Genomic DNA, 24,040 nt, shown 5'->3' with positions numbered 1-24,040 from the left:
TTACCTCAGGCAAAAAAAAAACAGAACTTTAAAACCGTTGGGAGATTTGTCTCTAAATCTCTGCATGCTAAATCAACCCTTAATGTATTTTAACTTAATACGCAGAGACTATTCAGGGTGATAATTTGAAAGTTTTATTTAAGTGACACATTTATTATCCAATTTTGTTACAAACATTAGGCTAAGGATGTTACAACATAGACACAGAGTTAAAAAGTAAAGCCAAACCAGTTTCTCCATGGACACATTGCAAGTCAATTCTCAGCTAACAATGGCAGAGACTTCATTCATGCAAAGAAAAGTCTGATCAGTAGATGTTTCTGGTTCAACCAAATATGTTCAGACAAGATGATGATGATTCTTATTTAGCTACACAAACGGACAGTGCAAGCTACGGTTTGTGCCCAGTACTTGAGTCTAGCTTTCACATCATCCGGATTATCACCTGAATCAAAAGAAAAACCATCAAGAAATGGTTCATCAAAATGTTCTTCAAACAAATTCAATTGAGCAAACAAAACTAAAACACTGAAACTATCTATCTAACTCGAGAGATTCATTACCAGGGCTAGAGATCTTCCAGTTCGCAACTGGACTGGTCGTGGTCGGTGGCGGCCGCGGAGAGTCCTCTTGGTGGTTTAGCTTATCATCTAAGAACTTCTGGGACATGGAGTAACATAGCTCTAAAGCAGGCAAAGTGTTGCAGAGCTCAGGGATCTCGTCGTAGCTAAACCCAAACCCTAGGTCTAAACAACCTTTTAGCTCCTCGAGATCGTCATCCGTCAAGCTCTTGCCTCTCGTCAGATTTTCTTGAGCCTCCACGTAACCTTCCAGCAACACTTGGCTCTTCTTCTTCTCAAGCTTGTGTCTACTCTCGCCGGCTAAGTAACCTCCGACGTTTTCACCGCGGTTCTTGATCTCGGACCAAGCTTCTTGGATTCCTCCTTGCTCCTCGTGTTCTTGCAAGACTGTGTTAGATGTTTTGTCGTTTGGTTTCTCTTGGACAGAAAGTGTCCGTTGATCTACTGATTCGAAGTGAACACGACCCATCTCTCTCTCTCCAGTTATCTTCTTCTTATCGGCAATGAATGGTGATGACAGGTTATAAAGAGAGAAAATTTGTTTGGTTTCTTGAAAAAGAAGCATCAATTATTGGTTGGCGAATTGAATGGCATCTTTCTTCTTTCTATTATGACATCTTGTGGGCCACGTTAACTAAACGAATCAATGATTCGAAGAAATGTGTGTCTGAAAAACAATGCAGTAGTTACTTTCAATTATACCGACACTGTTTGTAGGGTGAAAGTAATGAGTGTAGTAGTTACTTTCGAAGTTTATTAAAGCAATAAACTTAATAAGAAATGGAATAATTTTAGAAACAGTATTTGAAGAAAGGTGTCTGATTCGAAGACAAACTATAAACTGTCAAAAAGCAGAATAGTTATAAGGGCGAAATCACATAGTACTAGTAAAAAAAGAGTTTTTCTTCTAGGCGACTGGGATCATCTCAGGGTAGTCTACGGCAGTGAGGGGAGCTTCTGGTGCAAGAGCAGCCGGAGCAGCAACCTGAGCGGGTGCAGAGTTGACGTCCTCCTCCTTGGGGGCATGGATGATGACAACATCAGGCAATGGTGTCTTGGGTCCATTTATTCCCTTAGGGTCCCAGTCAAGCATGACCTTCACCTTAATTCCGAGCACACCCTGCACATTTTAAAGTTTAACAAGAGACTAGAGTTAGACACTGTTTGGCGGTTTACTGATTCACTAAGGTGAAACAAAGAAACTAACCTGTCTAAGCAGAACATGTCTGACTGCAGAGTCGATGTAATCCTTGGTAGGCTGACCAGAGGAAACCATGTAACCGTCTTTGAATTTCATGGACTTGGCACGTGCTGCACGAAGCTTTCCACTCACAATCACCTGATAGTAAGCATTTGAAATGACTGTGAGAGACATATTGTGGAGAAAAAAAATAAAACAGTTAGAGAATACAGGGATTTGTACTCACTTCACATCCCTTAGCACCACTCTCCATGACGAATCTCAAAACACCATAGCAAGCCCTATATAAAACAAGATCATTGTACTGTTAATATCTTGCTCCTAAAAGAAATGATAAAATTCTAGCAAATAACGACGCTCAAAATATACTCACCAACCAGTTAAGTCCTAGCTTAAAATCAATACAGCTAAATTAAAGAGTGAAAACTCTGTAGAGTGTCCAAGAAAGGTAGGATTAAGCCTAGAATTATACAAAACATAAACCATATCCTATCCACTAATCTGACTTCTCAACATATGTGTAACAAACTAACAAAGGAAATGTATATACCTGCGAACAGCAAGCCCACCGAGGAGCTTGTAACGGAGAGACTCAGCCTGAGCAATGGCGCAGAGACCTCTGTTGGCAACCTTCTCAGCGTAAAGCTCAACACTGTCTTGAGGAAACCTGAACCTCTTCTGCACAAGAGATGTCAACTCTCTGATCCTCCTTCCCTTCTCACCTATAATACCCAAACGAACACAATTAACATAAAGTCCGAAGCTTTCGATTCAAAAGGAAGGTTAGAAGAATCAACACATACCGAGAACATTTTGAGTACGAGTGGCTCTGATGATAATCTCAGTCCTCATCGGAGTAACCCTAACCTCCACACCAGAGTAACCATCTTCCGCAAGCTCTCTGGTTAGAACCTCGTTCAGCTCGGCGTAGAACACACCGTCAGCTACAAACTACGAAATGCAAAACACAGTTTACTGAAAATGGCTCAAAAAATACGAGAGAGATCGATTGGGAGGAGAAAGAGATCGAGTGAGATTCACCTTTCTCTTCTTGCTGATTTGCGTCGCCATGTTGTGGTTCTTCAAATTCTCGCCGACTGCTGTGAAAGTGTGAAAGCCCTAGAATCGGGGCGACGAAGGGGGCGATTATCGAATAAATAGTTGAGTGCTAGGGTTTCTCTGAAGCTCTTGCTCGGGCTCGTTTAGTGATATATAGGCCCATTATTTATTTCGGCCCATTAGAAAATAGAGTCAGTTTTTCTGTTCTTTTTTTTTGGGGTCAAATAGAGTCGAGTTTTTTTCAATATTTCGAATTAGGTGTGAAACCAGAATGAAACGAGTTATCTTTCAGATAAATTCCTATGCCTTTTTTTTTTTTGTTGAAATGTTAAATATATTTATCAACAAAAGAAAAAAAAGTGTTTACAATACCTAAAGTTTTGAAAACTTTGGTAGAGTCAAATCATTTAAGTTGAGGAGTAAAGATGCTTATAAAGCTAGGTGGTTCTTCCCATCCACTCGATCATTATGGTGCTATAGAATAGAATTCCGCAAGGAGGAGACTCCTGATCAGCTTATCTATGCGACTAGTTTTTCTGTTTTTTTATTTATATAGAAAACAAATTGGAACTACACGTTCCTACAAACTTGGAAGCAAATGCATAATGGAAAAGATAAGGGGAAAGTGATTCAGGTTACTCGGTTCCTATCAAATAGGAAGTGAAGTAGTGATCTGATTATTTGCATGAAAAGAAAAAAAGAAGACTAGGTTTCAAGACTTAATCATTGAACTTCAGCTTGATTTTCTCGTGTAGATGGATCTCCCATTGTCAGCTTTGTTTGCTGACTCATCAGTCGTCATCATCATCATCATCACCATGCCATTCTTCCCGCTTTCTTAGTTGGTCGAACCAAATGAAATTACTCTCAATATTGCTGGATACTGGTCTTGATGAATTCAGAAAGGGCAGCTTGCAGTGACGTGTGATGCAATCCGGGATTGTTTCAATAAAACTATTCCTGAAATAAAATGGTCGAGGAAGACCAGGGGTTTGGATGTCTCCCATTTCCACCACCAGATTATGACAGAACGGAGAGCTCTCGAAGATCTCTACAGGATAGTTCACAACATTCTTGCATCCCAAGAAATCTAGTGTTTCGATATTTTCCAGCCTAGAAATACCAGAAGAGATGCTTCTTAGCTTCATGCAGCTGTTCATCAATAATTTACTTAGCCTGTAGAGATTTTGAACCCGCGAAGGGACTTCTTCGATCTCTGTCCTGCTGAAATCCAACCATTCTATAGTGTTTGGTAGACATGGAAATGTCTTGAGATTCGTACAGCCTGACATGTCCAGTGCTGCCAGATTTGGCCAAGACATGATTGTTTCCGGAACTTGTTCTATTGCAGTTTCTGATATAGAGAGATATCCAATATTCGAAGAAACATCTGGAAAAGTTGTCAATCGCGAGCATTTATCAAGATTGAGAATGCTGAGAGATTCCAAGTTGATATTTTTTGGAATAGACTCTAGCTTTGAGCAGCACTCCATTTCAAGAACAACCAGTTTGTTAAGGTTCTTGACTGACGGAGGTAACATCACCAAACTACTGCAATGACTGAGACAAAGTTCCTCCATATTTACAGCTTTTGAAAGATCTGGGATCTCTTTTAGATTCTCAGACATACTCAAGTCCATATGTGTCAGACTTCTAAGAGGCTAAATTATGAAACAAACAAAAGAAAAACAATAAGATTAATATATAATGAGAGCGGAGAACAGAGAGATATTGATTTTGCTTACTTGTTCTCCTTCCCATAGCTTCTCAAGCTTGCTCTCTCTTAAATTTAGAACAACAAGAAACTCTGGACGAAAACTCAGAGGCAGTGATGTCGTGGGATAGGTATCCCAATGCAGCAGCCTAAGTTTACGGGGAAGATAATCTAAGCCTCGAGGTAAATGCAGCTCGGTTTGATTTTTACCCAACGAGGACTTGTAGAATTTTAGAAACATCAGGTTGTGCATCCCACCAAAAGATCTTTCATTCAGAAACCACTCATTGATCGTAGATATGCCCAAAAGAGCTGCAGTGCCCTGAAACACACACAAGTACTAACTGAAACTAATGTTCATGCAAAGTAGGCATGCCGGTTCGGTTAGTTTGGACTTTAGTCGGACTTTGGTTTTTGGTTACTTCGCTTTCAAAAATTTCTACTGAACTTAAACGAAGTTTTTGAATTCAGTTAGATTTTAGTTTAAATTAAAAAAAAAACAGTTAAATTTGATTATTTCAGTTTGGATTTTGGTTAGTTCGGTTTGAAATTTTCAAGATCGATATTGTTTGGTTAATTATTATTTTTTTCTTTTTTTAGAAAACCAAACTAATCGATTAAAAAACTGAAAAACTATTTTTTAATTGCCGAATTGAATCGAACTTTCTATCCGAACTGAACCGAAAACTAAACTTTTTCGGTTCGAGTCGGTTCAGTTAATAACAACAGGACTAATGACAAGTCATAGTGACTTAAAAAGGAAAGTAAAGTAAAGAGAAAAGTTGACTTACTGTGTTATCAACAAGTACATCATATATCTCTGAAGCATCCACCAAGAACTGACGTTTTCCAGGCTCGTCAATAGATTGTGCACAGACAACTTCACGGCCCAAGTGTTGTAGCAAACTATGCATCATAATGGTGCGATTGCATCTCAATATGTATATGAGAGATCTATTGGTTAGAACTTGTAGCCCAAAGTTGACATCCAAGCCAGAACTTGCAAGCAACAGCTTCACATACTCAACATTCTCACCACTGAATAGACATGCAACGTAAAGGAATATGGACTTATCCTTGTCATGTAAACCATCATAACCGACTCGTAAAACATTCCTAATATCCTCACTGAGACTGGTTCTGAGTCTAGGCAACGCTGCTTTTTGCTCATCCTTGTTCATCCCTCGCAGAGATGACCCCAAAACCTTTAGAGCTAGGGGAAGATAGCCAGCAAGCTTTGTAATTTCAGTAGCAAGCTCAATATAACCATCTGGAGCAGAGCTTTTTCCAAATGCAGATTGGCAGAAGATCTCAAGAGATTCACTTTTAGATGGAAACCCCATTTGGTATATGAGCTTGATCCCATGCGCTCTCAGAAGCTGTTTGTTTTCCGTGGTCACGATGATCCTACTTCCAGGGCCAAACCACTGAGATTGTTTCACCAAGGCATCAAGTTGTTCTAGTCTATCAACATCATCAAGAACAACAAGAACTTTGAGATCCTGCAGTCTTTCCTTTACCAGACCTAAATCATGTATCTTCATATGCTTATGATCGATAACTTCAGATAGAAACTGTTCTTGCAAACGCAACTTGAAGCCATATTCATCCAGTCCTGTTCTCCTATAACTTCCCTTAAAATTCTCCACAAAGATAGAGTGTTGGAAGCTTACAGAAAGCTGTTTGAATAAAGCTCTGGCAACTGTAGTCTTGCCAATACCTGCAGGACCCCAAATCCCCACCATCTTCACTTCATTTGATTCCAGACATAACAGAGAGTCCATCTCACTCATATGAGCATTGATTCCAACTAGATTGTCTGAATCTCCTGATGGTGCAGAATTCAATTCACTTGAAATGCTCATAGCAATCTTTTCAATCATATCTGCTTCATTGTCCCTATCAAAAATATGAAAATGATTGCTTCCACCACAAACTATCATTATTAGTGAGAATCAAGCATTCATGCAAAGCAGAATTGATTAAAAACTAAAATCTGAAAATGAAAAACTAAAATCTGTAAATAAAAAACTAAAATTTAAAAATCAAAAACCAAAATAATAAAAACTAAAACCACCTCGAGTGGTACGGCGGGCTCTGAAAGGTGCTAAGCACCCTAGGTTCAAAACCTACCAAATTCAGATTTATCCGCTTGTATGGCTAGACAATATGGATATCTAATTTTCATTGCGAACAATCGGGTCTCTATGGCTCCGGTGGACAGGCCCTAGGGAACTAGTCGGTTGGGCATCGTTCCGCCGGATACCCAAGGTTATCAAAAAAAAAAAACTATTAAAATAATCAATGCCTGAATCTCAAAGAAAAACTAACCAGTTTTGAGAAGACTCGCCGGCTATATTAGCCACATACACCAAGGCTTGCCGCCATCTCTGCTTCACATCCTCTGGTTTGCCTTGACATGCTTCCTCAAATGCCGTTCCAAATTCTCCACTTAGATTCCTCACATCAGATGGATTAACCTCGTAGAAAACGGGCATGACATTCTTGCTAGATTCCTTAATCTCCACCAACTCATTCAAACACCACCTTGAAGATGCATATCTCTTGGACAACACTACAACCGCAAACCTTGATTCTCTGATAGCTTGTACCAGCTCAGGACCAATCAATTGGCTTCTTTTGATGTCATTATCTATGAACGTACGGATTCCCTTTCGCCGGAACTCCTTGAGAAGGTGACTGAGAAAGGTTCTGCGAACGTCTTCGCCACTGAAGCTAGGGAAGACATGGTGTCTCCAGTGGAAAAACTGCAATGAAGAATCTTCCATGAGAGAAGGAACAAAGTCAAGTTTAAGATACAGATCATGATAGATGGATACGTCTCTCAACTTTATATCTCGGATTAACTTTGAGACACGCTTTGCACGTCGAGAAAGTTGACTTTTTGCCTTCGGTTTGCGTCTACAAACAAGTTTTGGCCACGTCGTGGAAACACACAACAAAAAAAAAGCATAGCAGAGAAGTGGCTACGATTCTCATCAACGTTTAGATGTTTCTCGTATAGGTTCAGACTCAGTAAACGAGTTAAACTTGGACAAAAGTTTTTCATTTATCAAACGTTCCAATGTGAAAGGGCTTTCGTTTTATTAGCAGTTTTATCTAAAGAATATTCTTAAATTGTCGGTGAGTTTCAGTCCCTTAAAGCCGGGATGATGGCAAGTATGCGCCTACAATCACAAACCAATTTGGGAAATGCTTTTCCTATAGAAGATGAAGAAGTAAAGCTCGAGCAGGGCTATATATAATACAGTACAAGTAATTACAAGATTATACTGTACGCAATAAAACGATGACTGAAGAAATTATAGGGGGACTTGATATTATTTCTCCTTACCCACCTTATCAATTGTTAAACAAATCTACCAACGAGTTGAATATGATTTATTTGACCATATCGTTTTTTTCAGTTTTTTAGATGAATCTGTATTTAAACAATATCTTTATCCCTTTGTTTGTCATTTTAAAGGAAAAACCAGACAAACTCACACGATGATCAGAAATCCAGCAAGGTCCAACATAAAATCAGTATCACATTCAAATATCTAATAAACTCATCCCCAAATACAAGAAACGAAAATGCCGACCTCTAAAACCATAACCTTCACTCTCTTCATCGCAGTAACACTATTCGCGTCCTGCAACGCAGCCGCAAACGCCACAACGCAACCGCTATTCCCAGCCATTCTAAATTTCTAATATTCAACCGTCGACACAGGCAACAACAATTACCCTCTAAACACAATCTTCAGAGCTACACATTTTCCTTACGGCATTGATCTCCCAAACCACAAAGGCAGCGGGAGATTCTCAAACGGTAAACTCATCCCCGACATACTCGCGGCCAAGTACAACATCAAAGACCTTGTTCCTCCTTTCTTACAACCGAATCTCTCCGACCAAGAGATTTTAACCGGAGTCTGTTTTGCATCAGCCAGTTCGGGTTACGATGACCGAACCAGTCTCTCGACTCAGTCCATTCCTGTCTTGGAACAACCTAACATGTTCAGGAGTTACATTGCTCGTCTTACAAGTATCGTGGGAGACAAGAAAGCTATGGAGATTATAAACAATGCTTTTGTGATTATTAGTGCAGGGAGTAACGATTTCATCTTGAATTTTTACACTGTTCCTGCAAGGCGCCTTGAGTATCCTCTCATCTCTGATTACCAAGACTTTATACTTAAAAGGCTTGAAATTTTAGTCCAGGTAAAGTTTCAAACGAATGTCACATTTTACTAATGCACTGAGATTAAAGTCACTTCCAGAATCACTACTCATAAATTCATAATATCGTTAATCAAATAGTGAAACCGGTTTTGCTAATCTTTATTTATGTGTGCTGTGTGCAGGAGATATATAGTTTAGGTTGCCGGAATATTATGGTCGTAGGTTTACCTCCTATTGGTTGTATACCGGTTCAAATGACTGCTAAATTCCGCAACATCTTTAGGTTCTGCATAGAACAAGAGAACATAGATTCTGTCTTATACAATGAGAAACTACAAAAGGTATTACCTAAGATTGAAGCATCTCTTTCAGGAAGCAAGATCCTTTACGCCAATGTATATGATCCTATGTTGGACATGATGCAAAACCCTAGCAAATACGGTATAGATATAGTCTTTCTTATTCGTCAAGCTTTCCAATAATAATATTGAGAACTATGATAACTCATGTGGATTTTTTTTTTTAAAAACAGGGTTTAAAGAGACGAAGAGAGGATGTTGTGGAACAGGGCATCTGGAGATGACCTTACTGTGTAATGCTGTTTCTCCATTGTGCTGGAACCGATCCGAGTTTTTGTTCTTTGACTCGATTCATCCATCGGAAGCTACCTATAATTACATAGGAAACCTTCTCGATACTCAAATACGTGGGTGGATTGCGGCTTAAATCATCAGAATCCACAAAAGTGAAAGCATTATTTGTTATTTAATGGACTATCTTGATTTTATGATCCAAATGACTGTTTCTGTACCCCCTTGTTTATCTGTTGACTTTTGATGAAATGACTTTTAATGTAACTCTGAAATAAATGTTGCTCTATGAAAGATAGTAAATGTTTTGAAAAATATTAAGGCCAAATGTTTAAAATAATTGAACTAAACTAAAAAGCACAAAAACTCTTTATTTTCACTTTTATATACATACTAGTGGTGTGTCCGCGCTTCGCGCGGGTTGCTTGTCATTTGTGCTATTGACATTTGTATATCGTTCTGCAGAAATCTTGTTATATTTGTACTGTATTAGATGTATTTGATATTGGGATGGATGCGGCAGTATTGTATTAGTGAGAGGTGATATATTCATATAAGTAGTTGAAACTATAATCATCTTCAACATGTGTTTAGTTTTTTGTTGACCTATTGTGTTAACTAATGTATTGTATAAATATTCAGAGTACGAAATAAAATCGTTTGAGTAAAAGGAGAGATATAAATAGATTTCGTAGAGGTGTGAAAATATTTTATAATTTTCTTTGTCTTACATAGACAAATAGAATAACTGTTTTTGGGTAGTATATAGTAGGTGTTGGCTTTGGGTAGTATATGGCTCTTAGTATTTCACCATGTTAGTTGGGGATATGTTCTCTCGGTGTCCTCCTCCGATTCACTGGTGTTCCGAGGCTGTTGCCAGCCGCCCCCGTTGAAACCATCTGGGGCCATTTCCAGTGAGTGTTCGTCTGAACTGTCATGCTCTGATATTCTCTTGATTCATCTCGGTGATTGAGAAGCGGTTTGTAGGGACGCTAAATGTTGTTTTGTATTTTAGCGTATGTATTATTTCCACAGTTAGACTTTCCTGTTTAGCTTTGAAATTAATTTTAGTTTCTTATGGGCTTTTAAAACAAAAATTCCAGTCCTTAAGAACTTAATGGCTTCATAGCAAATTCTTGTTCAATCTCACTGTAACCAAAATTTCATTATAGTAATGATATTTACATTCTTAGCAAAAAAAAAAAAAGTCTTGGGCTTTGAAGTATTATTCTAAAACTATAAAGTAATTGAACACGTAATAAATGAAGTATATGAATTCAATTATTTTCTTATTGAGATAACATGTTTTCAAACTCGTACTCCATGCAATGTATCTCATTTTTTAGGTTTTTATTTTGCTCTATTTAAAAAAAATATATATTAGAAGGTTAATGATTAATATTGTTGATTTCATGTTTTTCTACTCCATTCCGTAACTATAGTATTTTTAAATTTGATTGTACTTGTTTATTTATGTTTTTAGTCTGCTACGTGGAACTCTGTTTGGGTGGTGGATTTGGTTTAGTTGAGAGCATTTAGTAACATGGTTCTAATGATATGATCCAATCGTGCTATTTTATGGAGCTTCTGATTTTATCTTCCATCCAACAAAAGATAGGATGATTAATTACTTGGCAGCGGTTAATTAGGTGCTGGATTAATCTATTGTCTTGGTATCATCGTGATTTATGAATGCTGTGTTTTTTTGTGAGTTGCTAGTTTTGTACATATTTTTATGTGGTGATATTTAGATACCACCTTTAGTATTATGTCAGTATATTTTTGTCAATTGTACATGTATTTTATTAACTACAACTGATTTTTGTGAGTAATTTATATATATATATATATAATTTAATTTAATTAGTAATTCTTCCATCATTTCTTTTTTAGTCTAAGCTAAAGTTTGGTGGTAAAGAGAAATAAATTCATAAGATTTATTCTTCTTTATTTTGATTGGTCTTGGTTTGATGAAACTTAAAAAAAAAATTAATATTGTTTGGATGGCATAATGTTGTAGTTTTTGTTGCTTGTAAAGCAGATGAGTAGCGCTCATGTTTTCTAACTCGTACTCCATGAAATGTTTCTCATTTTTAGGTTTTTATTTTTCTCTATTTTTTTTTGATATTTAAGAGGTTATTGATCAATATTGTTAATTTCATGTTTTTCTACTCCATTCCCTAAGTATATACATTTTAATTTGATTATACTTGTTATTTATGATTTTAGTTTTCTTCGTAAAAATTTGTTTGGGTGGTGGATTTGGTTAGGTTGAGAGCATTTAGTAATGTGTTTCTAATGATATGGCCCAATCATGCTATTTTAAGGAGTTCTGAATTTTACTACCATCTTCCATATTCAACGAAAGATAGAATGATTATTTGGCAGTAGTTAGTAGCTGCTTGACTAATCCATTGTTTTGGTGTTGTCGTGCTGGACTAATCCATTGTTTTGGTGTCATCGTGATTTATAAATGTTGTTATTTTATGAATCTCCAATTTTTTGTACATATTTTTATGTAGTGATATTTGGATATCGCTTTTAGCGTTACGTAAGTTTGTCAATTGTAAAGATATTTTGTTAACTACAACTGATTTTTGTTAGTAATTAGTAATTCTTCCATTATTTTTTTTAGTCTAAGCTAAAGTTTTGTGGTTAAAAGAGAAATAAATTCATAATATGTATTCTTCTTTATTTTGATTGGTCTTGGTTTGATGAAATGTGAAAAAAAATAATTATGTAAATAAATTATTATGTATTTTATCAAGTCATCATTTTTTGACACTAATTGATGTCAAAATTTCGTTTGGATTGAAAGTAAAATATTGATAACGAAAAGTGTGTTGTTAAATGTTTTAATAGATTTAATATAAATACTAAGGGAATGTTTTAGGTAAGATAGTAATTTGTTTGTAAACATGATTGTTCCCTTTGCTTCTTTTGTAATTTCTTACTTGTTTCTTATTTTGGAGTTCATGATCATCAAGATCAAAACTCATCGGCTTCTTTGTCTAGAATATCTTTATTATTCTCTAACTTTTTTTTTTTTTGGAACACTTATATTATTCTCTAACTTAAATCTCATAACCTTTGTGGCTTTTGACCTTCTTTCTCAGTCAGAAGCTTTGGCATATATATTTCTTCGAAATTAGGGATTTGACAATCCTGTTGGCTCTATGCAAGCAAGTAAATGGCTTTTGCTTGACGAAAAAAATAAAAGGCTTTTGCTTGTAGTACGTTCTCGCTTGTTTCTTGAGTTCTGTTGTAGCATTTAGCTAAAGAATCCATCTTTTTCTTATACTTGGGTATATGTTTATTATCATGATTCAAATTATCTTGTGACAATAGATAATATAGCAGTTTCCGAGTGACGACAATAGTAATTTATATTTGAATCTCTGTGACTATGAATGCGAATACAACTGTTAGAATTCAACACAGGGTTTGAGAAGAAAAAATAAATAAACATGATGAGCCTGTGTGTTTTAATGTATGACATGATCCCTCCCTCCATAACCTTCCTGCCAATAATATTTTTACATTTAATCAGCACAATTTAGTAATCCAAATCATGGAAATTGGATAGTTCTAACATGGAATTACTCTCCCACCTGTATCCTCATCCCCAACATTCTCACATTCATAGTAATCTCTAACTGCTCCAGTTTCCGATCCATCCAAGTCTTATTGAGAGAAGAATCTGTGGTTTTTGGTTCACAGGAACTTCAGCTCCTGGTTCCACCTGAAAGCACATAACAAAAAAGTTTTCTAATTTTGGGGAACCTCTCTGGATCAGTGACTGCAGAGCAGGTTGTCTTTATCAGTCACTTGTAGAAATATATATTGTTTAATCACATTGTTTATCTAATTAACGGACTGGAGCAAGAAGACTCATCGGACCAAGTGACCACAAAGTATGTTGATAACCATAAAACTAACAGAAAATAATTGAAGAGAAAAGGACAATTTCATCGATTCTACTAACTTGGTGGAGATATTCAAGAACGATTTTGTTGATGACTTTGTTTCCCACTTAGGTCAATGATGCTGAAAACATCCATGAATCGGCCAGCCACCCTATCAATCTCAGCTATTTAGAAAATGAGAATTAAACTGGTAGAGAGTAAATAAATATATAATCAAATACTGAGGTGTGTCGATTTGTTTTTACCTTTACACGACATGATAATTGTGAGAAATAAAATGATGAATTTCCTGGATGCAAACTAACATACTTATAGCAGATTCACCGAGTGGAAGAAAGGAGGGCTGCCCTAAATGGGAATTCGTGGAAGGAGTGGAGAGATGCAGTTAATAACACTGTTTATGACAATTATTCCGTTACAGAAAGTTTGATCGGATGGGATGGATACCAAAGGGTTACGGCGACTGATTCCAAGAGATGCAGATTCTGATTGCCAAAAAAATAAACCTAGACCAACTCGGGCCAGGATGTTGATATAGTTAAGGGCCCAATAAAAAGAGTAGTCCATATCTCGTTTGCTTTCAACGAAAACATAGAATTGAAAGTTGTATGATAGCTTGCCACGTGTTGTCATTTGGAACATGGAATGCTGAGGTGGCGCATTGTGGAGCCTTTCTAGTTAACTTTATTATTATAGATGTATTTGTTTTGCATGATTAGTGGTTCACATTTTGAACATTAACATATATTTAAATGTTTATATGAATTTTTAAAACATGATAATTTTATAATATACATGTTGTAATGTGATATAATATAGTAGAAATTCATCATTCTTTCGTCGAAACAAAATATATCTATTAAAAAAATACATGTTACTGGACACATTAGATCTTTAAATTCAATATTTAAATCTTGTCAGCCAAAAATATAGCACTAAATATGGTACTCCAAGGCTTAAGAGTTAAGACCAGAGTAAAAAACTTTACATCATACGGTGTTCACGTTGTCACGTAGCTTTAGAATTCTGATTAGCAACCAAGTTTAGAGAACTTAAAGTACATATTAAACACGTTTCCATTACTTTAGTTTGTAAAATGCATCCAAGTTCTTGCTAACCTATTATTCAGATCAACATGAGTGATCAAGTTTATTTACGACTTAAAAATATGTTATTACGCAAATGTCAAAACAGACTTTGGCTTTGATGTAAATTACGTACGTATGTAGACTTTAGTTTTAATGCATGGTACGTACATATGGAACAGACTTTAGGTTTAATGCAAACTACGCAATAATATCAAGCCTAATGTTTGGTCTACACATCATATTTCTGAGACTAACCTTTTTACTATAAGGTTAACGATATACAACATCTTTTTGTTTTTGTTAGCAACATAAAAAGACTCATATAGATTCTGCAAACCACACTAGTAGCTCTTTATCTATATGAACGACAGACGATGGTTGTTTTTTTCACACACTCCGCCCTTGAATTTTGTGTTCGTGAAAAAGAGAAAAACTTTTGAATTGCAAAAATCTATATCTCTGTATCCATCGTCTATCGACACTGGTAGCTCTGCGTCCATATTTGACCATCTTTTTGTTTTGGTCAAATAAAGAGGTGATAGAATTAAAAATGTGCAGAATTCATGTATTTAGTTAGAATTATAAAACAATATAAATAAACTTTTGAATTGCAAGAATAATACGATTTGTTTTAGAAATCCGCAAACCAAATATAATAAATTTTACTAACGTTATAAGAATATATACACACCAATAACAATAAAATCTTAAAATTAAAAGTGTTTTAAGATTTTTTTTCTACCAATAACCCTTCCTCAAGAGTAAAAGAAAAAGAAGATATATTTTTCATAATAATTGGTTTAGTTTTTATTTCTAATTTAAGTTTCTAGGAATATGATTAATTTATGGTAAAAAATAATATTGTATTATTAAAAAGCATAACGATATCTTGGTTAGAGATCTTCTTAAAAACTGATATAATAGTTTTATATATGTATATTATCTTAGGGACTATCTTACGTCAACACAGAAGGAAAATCAGGGCTGTTCAATATGGTAAAACCGAACCGTACCGAACCGAACCGAACCGAAATAGATAATATGGTTTGGTTTTGGTATATACCATATAAACCGAATGGATATAATTTTATAAAAACCGTAGAATTTGGATATGGTTTGGTATATAACCGACTAAACCGAATAAACCGAACAAAACCGATTAAAAGTATAAACACGTAAATATGTATCTATTTTATAACAATACATGATAATCTATTTGTTACATAAGTTAAATTTGTGTTAATAACTATTACTATAATTTTATAGTAATAAAGAGCCTTAATTTGTAAAACACTTGAACTATAATTAAATAACAATACATCGCAATTCAGACATCTTATTTTCTAAGTATCCTTTTGATCTTTTTGCTTTATTTTAGTCTTCACTAAATTAACTAGAGTCGGGATCCGCGCTTCGCGCGGATAATATGTTTTATAAAGTAAATTTTTTTATTTTTGTAGTTTTAAGTATCAGATATTATAAATTAAGTTTGTTCGTTGTAGAATTAACCATATAGTTTTTGTTTGAATGTGATGCGGTGATCAGTTTATGTTTTCTAAACAATAGCAAGTTTGAAAAAATATATGGTTGTTTGCATTGAAGTGTAAATTTTAAAACAGTTGACTGGTGTCGGTTTCCGTCTTGTGGTTTGATCCCATGTGGAGGTATGCCATCAGGCTTAGGATAGCAGTTTATTCCTCTTTTGAAAGCGTTGTATGATATCTATGTCGTTGTCAAAGTAAAAGCGCGATCCTGGTGTGGTTGTGAGTGATAGTTTCCCTGAAAAGTGAAATATTTGTAAGCATTTAGTTAGACATAAACTTTATGTTTAGTTGATTACCTTCATATACCCTTGGGATGATACTTGTGATAATTACGATTTGGCTTTTCCTGGTAGATATGCGATTTAACTCCCTGAAATTAGCCGCCTCATTGTCCCATATAGTTAAACGGACCAATTTGGATCTACAAAAAAATATTGTATTATATATTTATTGCTTAACGCAATCCAATGATGATTTTTGTATATGTGTTATGGTTATATAAATCATGCCCTTCCATTTTTTGTTCCTGTTGAGTGGTTAAAAGCAATTATTTGAAATGTTGTTGGAATAATTAATAGTAAATATTTTTTAGACAAACCTAGATGTCAAGATAAACGAAAGTTATTTCTAGGAAAGCATTTTTATTTATGTGATTTGTGATGGGCCACATCCTAATGATCTTACCGATAATTGGTTGCGGTCCGAGGTTGTTGCTCTACTTGTTGTGAACTTCGGCTAGAATTACAAAAAGATAAATTGAAAACAAAAATAGAGAAAATTTGCAATTAAAAAATCAACTAAAAAATTATTTTAAAAAAAATATATTTTGAAAACGTATAATCTAAGACTATTACTTAATTATTTTTTTATTTTTGATGTTTTTAATATTTTTAATTAAATTTTATATATCTAGGGTATAAGGATCATTTTACCTATTAAATGAAACATTTTGGTCATTCTATCAAAACTTTCTTTCTTTATCACAATTTGTTTTTTGGTTTTTTTGTAAAACATATTATAAACAAATAAAATTTAATAACATATGGAAATAAAATTTCGGTTGTATAGGGTTTTTCGAGTTTTTGGTGGTGCTGAAAAATAATTGGTCATTGTGACTTTAATCGTTTTAAAATATAAAGTAAGTTTTAAAATATGCAATTAATATATGTTTTTTGTATGGTTTAAAACTAATAAGATGTAAATAATGAAGAATATATTAAAATTAAATATATATATATATATATATAACCAAATTTATGATAAACAAGGTCGAACAGTTCATAATTTGTATGTTAAATTAAAAAAAAATTTCTAGATAAAAGGAAAATCTACATTTGTATTTGTGCATTAAATGAAAAAGGGAAATAATATGAAAAGCTTCTTTGCAAACAATAGAGTGCATTAATAACTTGTATATTTTGTTTATTAGAGTTTTAGATAAATAATTAATATTTCAAATATAATAATGTTTTCATTCAAAAATGATAATATTTAAGTTGAAGATGAGATGAAGAGGAAGAAAATCACGATGAGATGGAGTCGGTGATTAGGGGTACGGTGAGGATAAGTTATCTTTAGTTTTTAGAGAATTATATGTTTTAGGGCTTTTAGTATTAATGAGTTAGGGATTATGTTTTAGAGCCTTTAGTATATTAGTAATAATGGGTTAAAGCCTTTAGTATCTGAATAATAATGAGCTGTTAAAATGGAATGCTGAGAATAGTATAAATAGGCTTCGAAATTTAGTAATAATGGACTGCGAAAGTTGGTCTTTCAAGCCCAATCCGAAATAACATGGCAGATTGGTTGGTTCTCAATTTTTTGCCTATGTGGCACTCCTAAGAAGCCTCAAAATTAGTAGCTTTTATATAGTGGGATATGAAGATTATAAATTTGATGGATAATAATTAATGGAAAATTTTTACAACTTTTTTCTTATCTGTAAACAAACAGAGTTTCGTGTTCAATTGAAAAAGCATGACTTTAATGAACAATAAATAGGGAAGAGTGAAAAAACTTTTCTTTCATATTTCTGTTTTGTTTCATATTTTTATTTTTAAAATTTCAAGCTTTGATTTTAGTTATAGATTAGATTATTTTATTTGATGGTAGAAGCATTTTTACTTTTTTGTTCATTTATTTGAACATGTAATATATTTTTAATAAATGACTATGTTGACAAAATAACTCTAAAATTCATAAAATATGATCTCAAACTAAATAATTATGTTTTTTGGTATAAAACCGAATAAACCGAAAACCGACGGTATATAAACCGAACCGAACCGAAGTAAATATGGATTTAGAATGGTAGTTATATTTTACTAACCGAAATACCAAAAACCGAAAAAAACCGAACCGAAACCGAACCGATATCCGGACTGAACATACATCCCTAGGAAAATGTCTTCTTTGACTATTATATTGTAGTTTAGTCAGAGACCCATGCATCTAAAATGCTTGTTTTCCGAATTAATTATTCATACAGTTGGCTAACGCAGACTAATAAGGCTTGTAAAAGCTGACTTTGAATTCGTCTCTCATTTACGAGCGTACATATCCAACCATCAACTACAATATAAAACACAGCTAAGCGATGTAAAAAGACATAACAAAAAGAATTCGACCAATCCAAAAAAGAAAAAGAAAGACAGAAGAGAAATGATGTTTGAGTCTCCAAGCAAGAAGAGATGGAAGTTGTTATCATCATCTTCATCTTATAGAGAGACAATTGTGCTTGGAAGATATAGTAAAAGTTGCAGAGAGCAGAAGCTGCAAGGAAGAAGATCTATTGAAGAGAGACGCTCGCCGAAGTGGAAAGTTCTGTTGAGGAAGCTCAAGTTGTTGCCTTCTCCTAGATTCACAAAGGTCACAGCTTATGAGCTTGACGATTACTCTTTGAATTTTGATCAAGGGCCCGGATGGCACGACCACGATGAGCCCGAGAATCTTGCTAGGTCTTTCTCTTCTCGGTTTGCTGATCCCACCAAGAATATTAGAGCAACACGCTTGCTCTTGTATTAAGTTATTATTTTCTTTTTTTTTCCTTAGTTTTTCTCTTTTCAATGATGAGATACACTAGCTGTTCGAATTATAAAAATGAGTAAAAATATTAGCCTGATTATTTGTCCGGAAGATTTATATCTAACCAAACCCAAGCAACTAACCATTACACAAACCGTTATGGACAAAGGGATAAAAGTAATAATAACACAGCGATTCTACATGGCCTGAAAGGCATGATGTGGATTACTATTCTATTGATCCTTATTGTTTGGCAAAGTATGTTGTTTTATCTCCTACCCTTTTCTATTTATAAGAGTTGAAGATGGTTTTCATGTGTTAAATATTTAATAAAAAAAGCTCATCTTATAGCAAACCATCTTCTCATAGTCCTTTGGCTTGTTCCTCATCGATGTGCGTTTGCACTCCGCTGGCAGTTTGATGAGGTTCACCATGTCTGCGACTATTCCGCTCTCTCCACAGTAAGTGTAGTGTTACTTGAAAAACATATCTAATAAGAAAAAGAGTTGGTTTGTCAAAAGATTCGAGGCCTATTCGTTTTTTTTTTTTTTTTTTTGAACACCGAGGCCTATTCGTTATCAATCCAAATTGGTCCATTCGGATGGAGATGAGAATTAATGTTCAACTATTGAATATTAACCACACGGAGGTAGGAAATGATTTAGTGGTGGAGGACGCGGCACCGTGAGAAGAATTCTTAGGCTTAGAGAAGAGAACACTCGTGCTTATGATGACATACGTTTCATCATAAGCACTCCTCTTAGGTAATGTGTTAACCTTTAGGTAGTGGTTGGCTAATGCGACTATTGATAGGAAAAAAATATTTTGTTTACGAAGTAGATTCTTAAAGTTGAGTGACTCGAGTCTATAAATATTCTTGGTAAGACAGTGATGCTAATGTGTGCTTGAACCTTAATATATATCATCTACCTAATCTAAAACAAAAATGCTACAGAATCTAGACCACAAACATATATATAATCATCTCTCATGTTTCTTGAATCCCCATCATACACCATACCTCTTCAAAGCTTTGCTCAAACTCGGCATTACATTGTAGGCATGGTAAGATCTTCTGAGTTCAATAATGGAACCAACCTGTAAAACCCAATCAACAGAGGTATCAACAAACATGAAATCAGAATGGTTTAAGTGAATGATATTGAATGGAGAAAGAACACTTACGATGATTAAAACCGATGTAAACCCGATAGAAAAGCCTTGATTGATGCTGCGTAGATAGTGATCAAGTACACTAGATGATGTTGCCAAAAAGCTCAACAGTAGACCTCCTGATTCAAATCAAAACCAAACCAAAACTTGGTTTTAGATATTGAGCAAGTCTAGAATGCAACAACAACAGCTTAGCTTACCCCAAAATCTGGTTGATGCTTGTATCTTCGTTAGGTACTCGATTGTGGCTTTCCCAGGCTTTATGTTTGGTATTCTCGCTCCCATTTTATTTAAGTAATCGGCTATTTCCTTCGGCAAGTTGGCCTACATAACAAAACAAGCAGTCCTATTTAATGTTCATGGAAGACTGAAACTCAAGACTGAGAAAGAAAGAGTAGGTAACACTCACAATGTCAAAGATGTTGAAGAGAAATACAAAAAACGCATAGACTGAGTAGTAAACCCAAGGCGGTGCCCCAACTGTGCTTTCAGGGTTTAATATCTCCTTCACGTGTAACAGGAACGGTGAACCCACAATGCTAAAAAACAATAAAATCATCTTATTAAGATGGTAATAACACCAAAATAAGCAAGAATGTTTCAAACATAACGGGCTCTTTACCTTGCAAGAATGCTGGGAAATGCCAAGAGGTAAGTGGTTGTAAGAACAGGCTGCATCCCTGCTGGGTTAATGTTAAAAGGTATGTATGGCTCCACCTCTGTTATTGGCGAACCTTCTCTGCTCAAATGGCAAAAACATAAACACAATTACGAGTAAACCACACGTTGCATCCAAATAGGTTCCTCTTAGCTTATATTGGTAACAATTACAAACATACAAGAATCTTTTATCATACAAAACTGATGATTACCTCGAAGCAGAAGCAAGTTTAAAGCCATAATATTGTAGTTTTATCTTCCTGCATCCCTCAGTAACAACAACAGCGAACATAGTTACTACCGTGAAAATGCCCAGCACGCCCAACAAGTAAGGCAACCAATTCGTGAAACTTCCTGCAGAAAACAAAACAATGGCTCTCTCTTCTTATAAATCAATTGAGTAGAGAGTTGCTTCTAAGAGGCATGTGGGGTATAATTTAAAGACTTAACCATACGTTCTGGAAACATGGAGTAAGAAAAAACAAAGGTACCTGAGATTTGATTAAGCATCTTGTGTAAGGTCTCTGTGTAGCCGGTCAATATTCCCACACAAATAATTAGAGATGATCCATGGCCTGTAAAATGCACATACACAGGTTATGAGCAAGTTCCACATAGTATTCCATTTCAGCATCACCACAATTGCATGGAGAGAGAGAGAGATGAGAAAAAAATACCAAATCCAGATTCTGATATCGTATCACACAGCCAAGTCATCGTCATTGCACCGCAGACTAGCAGTGATGCTGTCAACATTACATGCTTGACCCTGAATAAGCATGAACTCTCTTAATTATAGAATCTAAAAACAACATCTTTTGCTACTCAGAAAGTGAAATAAAACTTACTGAGCTGTGGCTGCAAAAACAGAATATTGGAGAGAAGTGCAAGCCACCACTATACCTTCCACTATCGCAAAGAAAAACGATAGCCACCATCTAAAGAATTAGAGGAAAAGAAAGAATGATTTAGTAACTGTTTTAAGGAAGCACACAAGTCAAAAGAGGTACAAAACTAAACACACATGTAACTCTTGATCTTCTCGTGACCATCTAAGCCTTCCTTTCTTAGCTTCACCAATGATGGAAGAACGTGACAAAGCACCTGTGCGCAACACATTTTCATAATCATAATCATAATCAGGCAAACACATCAAAATCAAGGGGAGATATTGATACTAACCTGCATAAGTATGGAAGCTATTATCTGTGGACTCAGCCCAAGCTGGAAGAGCGAAAGCTTGATCTCTGCTCCAAACTCACCCAGTTCCTCTACCAAAAACATGTAAACCACAATCTAAGATATGTCATCCAAACAAGGAACTATACAGGACACAAAATGGCATGAGAACACTCACCAACAGAACCTGAGACAAAGCTAAGATAATCCTGAGGTATTAACCTCCTGTCAAACCCAGGCAAAGGGATAAAATACCCAACGCGGCTAAGTACAAGCAACACAGCCGTCACAAACAACCTCCTCCTTATCTCGCTCTTAAAGAACCTCTCCGCTGCGGTATTGAGCACTGAACTTATCCGGACAAAATCGAGAAACCTGTTCCTAAAAGACTTTGGCCTATTATTATTATCCTGAAGTGCTTTGGACAAAACAGAGCTCTGAGGAACAATCTCCACATCCAAAGCATCTGTATGAACCTCATCGCTGCCAATAGATTCGTTTATGTGCTTATCGGAATAACTAACAGAAAAACTCTTCCTTTCTCTTCTATTCAAATGTAAGAAACAGGTTTCTCTCGTTCTTGAAATATTCAAATTCGTAGTGAGGCATCTTCTGGATCGAAATGGTTGATAGCACAGAGATGGGTCCCCTGCAAAAAAAGAAGACCAATGAAACCTTCAAAGTTGTGAACTTTATAGCAAAAGTGATGAACCTAGTGCCCTCGAAATTAAGGTTTCATTCAATTTTGAAGCAACGAAACTTTAACGACTGAAAAAGTGATTGCTTCTATTCAATATCTTTGCTTTGGTTCGGAAGAGAAGCTTACGCTTAGAGACGAAGCCAAAGGAGGGTTGCGGAAGCGAGATAGGTCGAAGGGGAGAGTGGAAGAAGCAAGCTTGGGAGGAATTCATGGAGAGGATGAGAGATAACGCGGCGCAGAGGCAAGTAAGAAGAAGAAGAAGAACATTAGGGGGAGTGTGTTACTAAACTCTCCGGAATAAATCAAATATCGTCTCATCTTTTATAAAATTAAGAAGCTCAAGAGTTGGGTTCGGTTCGTTTCGTTTCGGTTCGAATTTATAACCGAAACCAAAGAAACAAACCGATGGGACAAAAGTCGTTTGCTTTTGTCCAGATGGTAAAAAGATCCAAGCTTTGTCGACGACCATCCGTTCCGGTTTGCAGTATCAGCGACCTATCTGATGAACTGCTGATTAAGATACTGTCGTTTCTTCCGACAAAAGTTGCCGTCTCCACTAGCATCTTGTCTAAGCAATGGCGGTTTAGTCTCTACCTGAATGTCTATTGTGGAGTCTACAAACTTTGAACTGGTCTAGAAAGAGATATTGCGGTTTACATCTTAAAACACGCTCGCCGCTTAAAGAAGGCAAGGATCATTGCTGATACACAAGAACATGATGTTCCAAACCTTAAGATGATCACGGAGTTGGCATTTTCTTCCCGAGCTTCAAGCAGATGCGAACTTGTATTTGTTAAAGGGCCTCGTGTTCGGAGGAGATAAGATTGTATGTGGTGACTACTTGAAGCTACGGAGTACGGACAACTAATGTATTTAATGGAACCTCTAGAAATCTACGACTCTGTTTGTTTTCCTTTTGCATTGAAACTTTCCAGATCCCATTCAATTTTATAGTTTATAAATTCTTCTGAATATGATCATAAAAAAGAATATGGAATTCCACTGCAGTCTTTTGGGCACCAACGTTAGTGGTATGATCAAGCTTCCTATTATATTTTGATGTTACTTCAACTTAAATTTCATGTTTCAGAAAACATATTAGTAATGATGCATACTTGCATTATATCACCATCTTACTCATATAAAACATTTATCTCACCAATAAAAACTAAAACAATATAAAAGAAATGAATATCTCCACGAATTAAATAAATGCATATTTATAAAATAAGTTTTATTTATAATTATTTAATTTTCATTAAAAATACTAAAATTAATTAAATAACTAAGTTATATTAGAATAATTGTATTATTCAGATTAAAAAATTTATAGTATATGAAATCTCTCATTTTTGAAAAATTAGATGCTCTCAATTTTCTGATGGCAATTTCTAATTTATAAATAAATATTTC

The 24,040-nt window shown here is 35.3% G+C and overlaps 5 protein-coding genes, 1 long non-coding RNA gene and 1 pseudogene across 8 annotated transcripts; 2 read left to right on the top strand and 5 right to left on the bottom strand.

Moving 5' to 3' along the window:
• Nucleotides 1–111: 111 nt before the first annotated feature.
• On the bottom strand, nucleotides 112–1,161 carry LOC125604314. 2 transcript variants are annotated; one of them, XM_048774737.1, is made up of 2 exons: nucleotides 564–1,161; nucleotides 112–445 (listed from the first exon to the last, which is right to left on the bottom strand). In XM_048774737.1, the coding sequence occupies exons 1-2, from the start codon at nucleotides 1,144–1,146 to the stop codon at nucleotides 366–368; spliced, it is 663 nt and encodes a 220-aa protein (XP_048630694.1). In that variant the 5' UTR covers nucleotides 1,147–1,161; the 3' UTR covers nucleotides 112–365. The 2 variants fall into 2 exon arrangements, with proteins under 2 accessions (XP_048630694.1, XP_048630692.1); XM_048774735.1 differs by having other exon boundaries at nucleotides 547–1,153.
• A 206-nt stretch (nucleotides 1,162–1,367) lies between these two features.
• Nucleotides 1,368–2,982, bottom strand: LOC106437728 (40S ribosomal protein S3-2). Its single transcript, XM_013878674.3, has 6 exons — nucleotides 2,824–2,982; nucleotides 2,586–2,733; nucleotides 2,333–2,504; nucleotides 2,009–2,063; nucleotides 1,789–1,920; nucleotides 1,368–1,701 (listed from the first exon to the last, which is right to left on the bottom strand). Exons 1-6 carry the CDS (start codon nucleotides 2,851–2,853, stop codon nucleotides 1,489–1,491), a joined length of 750 nt encoding a protein of 249 aa, XP_013734128.1. The 5' UTR covers nucleotides 2,854–2,982; the 3' UTR covers nucleotides 1,368–1,488.
• A 379-nt stretch (nucleotides 2,983–3,361) lies between these two features.
• Nucleotides 3,362–7,522, bottom strand: LOC106443442 (putative disease resistance protein At4g11170). The gene is made up of 4 exons (XM_013885006.3): nucleotides 6,887–7,522; nucleotides 5,347–6,454; nucleotides 4,587–4,877; nucleotides 3,362–4,502 (listed from the first exon to the last, which is right to left on the bottom strand). Exons 1-4 carry the CDS (start codon nucleotides 7,342–7,344, stop codon nucleotides 3,633–3,635), a joined length of 2,727 nt encoding a protein of 908 aa, XP_013740460.3. The 5' UTR covers nucleotides 7,345–7,522; the 3' UTR covers nucleotides 3,362–3,632.
• Nucleotides 7,523–7,538: 16 nt separating this feature from the next.
• LOC106443443 lies at nucleotides 7,539–9,491 on the top strand (annotated as a pseudogene).
• Nucleotides 9,492–12,701: 3,210 nt separating this feature from the next.
• LOC106443444 lies at nucleotides 12,702–13,771 on the bottom strand. Of its 2 annotated transcripts, none has more exons than XR_001288020.3 (4): nucleotides 13,505–13,771; nucleotides 13,319–13,423; nucleotides 12,945–13,075; nucleotides 12,702–12,854 (listed from the first exon to the last, which is right to left on the bottom strand). It is a non-coding gene; the product is annotated as an uncharacterized LOC106443444 (long non-coding RNA). The 2 variants fall into 2 exon arrangements; XR_001288019.3 differs by having other exon boundaries at nucleotides 13,319–13,410; nucleotides 13,505–13,769.
• Nucleotides 13,772–18,433: 4,662 nt separating this feature from the next.
• Nucleotides 18,434–19,012, top strand: LOC106443445. The gene has a single exon (XM_013885007.3). The coding sequence runs from the start codon at nucleotides 18,553–18,555 to the stop codon at nucleotides 18,913–18,915; it is 363 nt and encodes a 120-aa protein (XP_013740461.1). The 5' UTR covers nucleotides 18,434–18,552; the 3' UTR covers nucleotides 18,916–19,012.
• Nucleotides 19,013–19,721: 709 nt separating this feature from the next.
• LOC106437737 (preprotein translocase subunit SCY2, chloroplastic-like) lies at nucleotides 19,722–22,935 on the bottom strand. Its single transcript, XM_013878689.3, has 13 exons — nucleotides 22,754–22,935; nucleotides 22,106–22,576; nucleotides 21,931–22,019; nucleotides 21,773–21,852; nucleotides 21,597–21,686; nucleotides 21,426–21,517; nucleotides 21,240–21,323; nucleotides 20,961–21,102; nucleotides 20,711–20,827; nucleotides 20,498–20,627; nucleotides 20,289–20,412; nucleotides 20,101–20,207; nucleotides 19,722–20,013 (listed from the first exon to the last, which is right to left on the bottom strand). Exons 1-13 carry the CDS (start codon nucleotides 22,836–22,838, stop codon nucleotides 19,924–19,926), a joined length of 1,701 nt encoding a protein of 566 aa, XP_013734143.1. The 5' UTR covers nucleotides 22,839–22,935; the 3' UTR covers nucleotides 19,722–19,923.
• Between the last annotated feature and the right edge of the window lie 1,105 nt (nucleotides 22,936–24,040).

Source organism: Brassica napus, chromosome A3 (genome assembly GCF_020379485.1).
Source record: "Brassica napus cultivar Da-Ae chromosome A3, Da-Ae, whole genome shotgun sequence".
Lineage (NCBI taxonomy): Eukaryota > Viridiplantae > Streptophyta > Magnoliopsida > Brassicales > Brassicaceae > Brassica > Brassica napus.
Note: the sequence above shows the minus strand (reverse complement) of the source record. Positions and strands in the feature narration are given on the sequence as shown.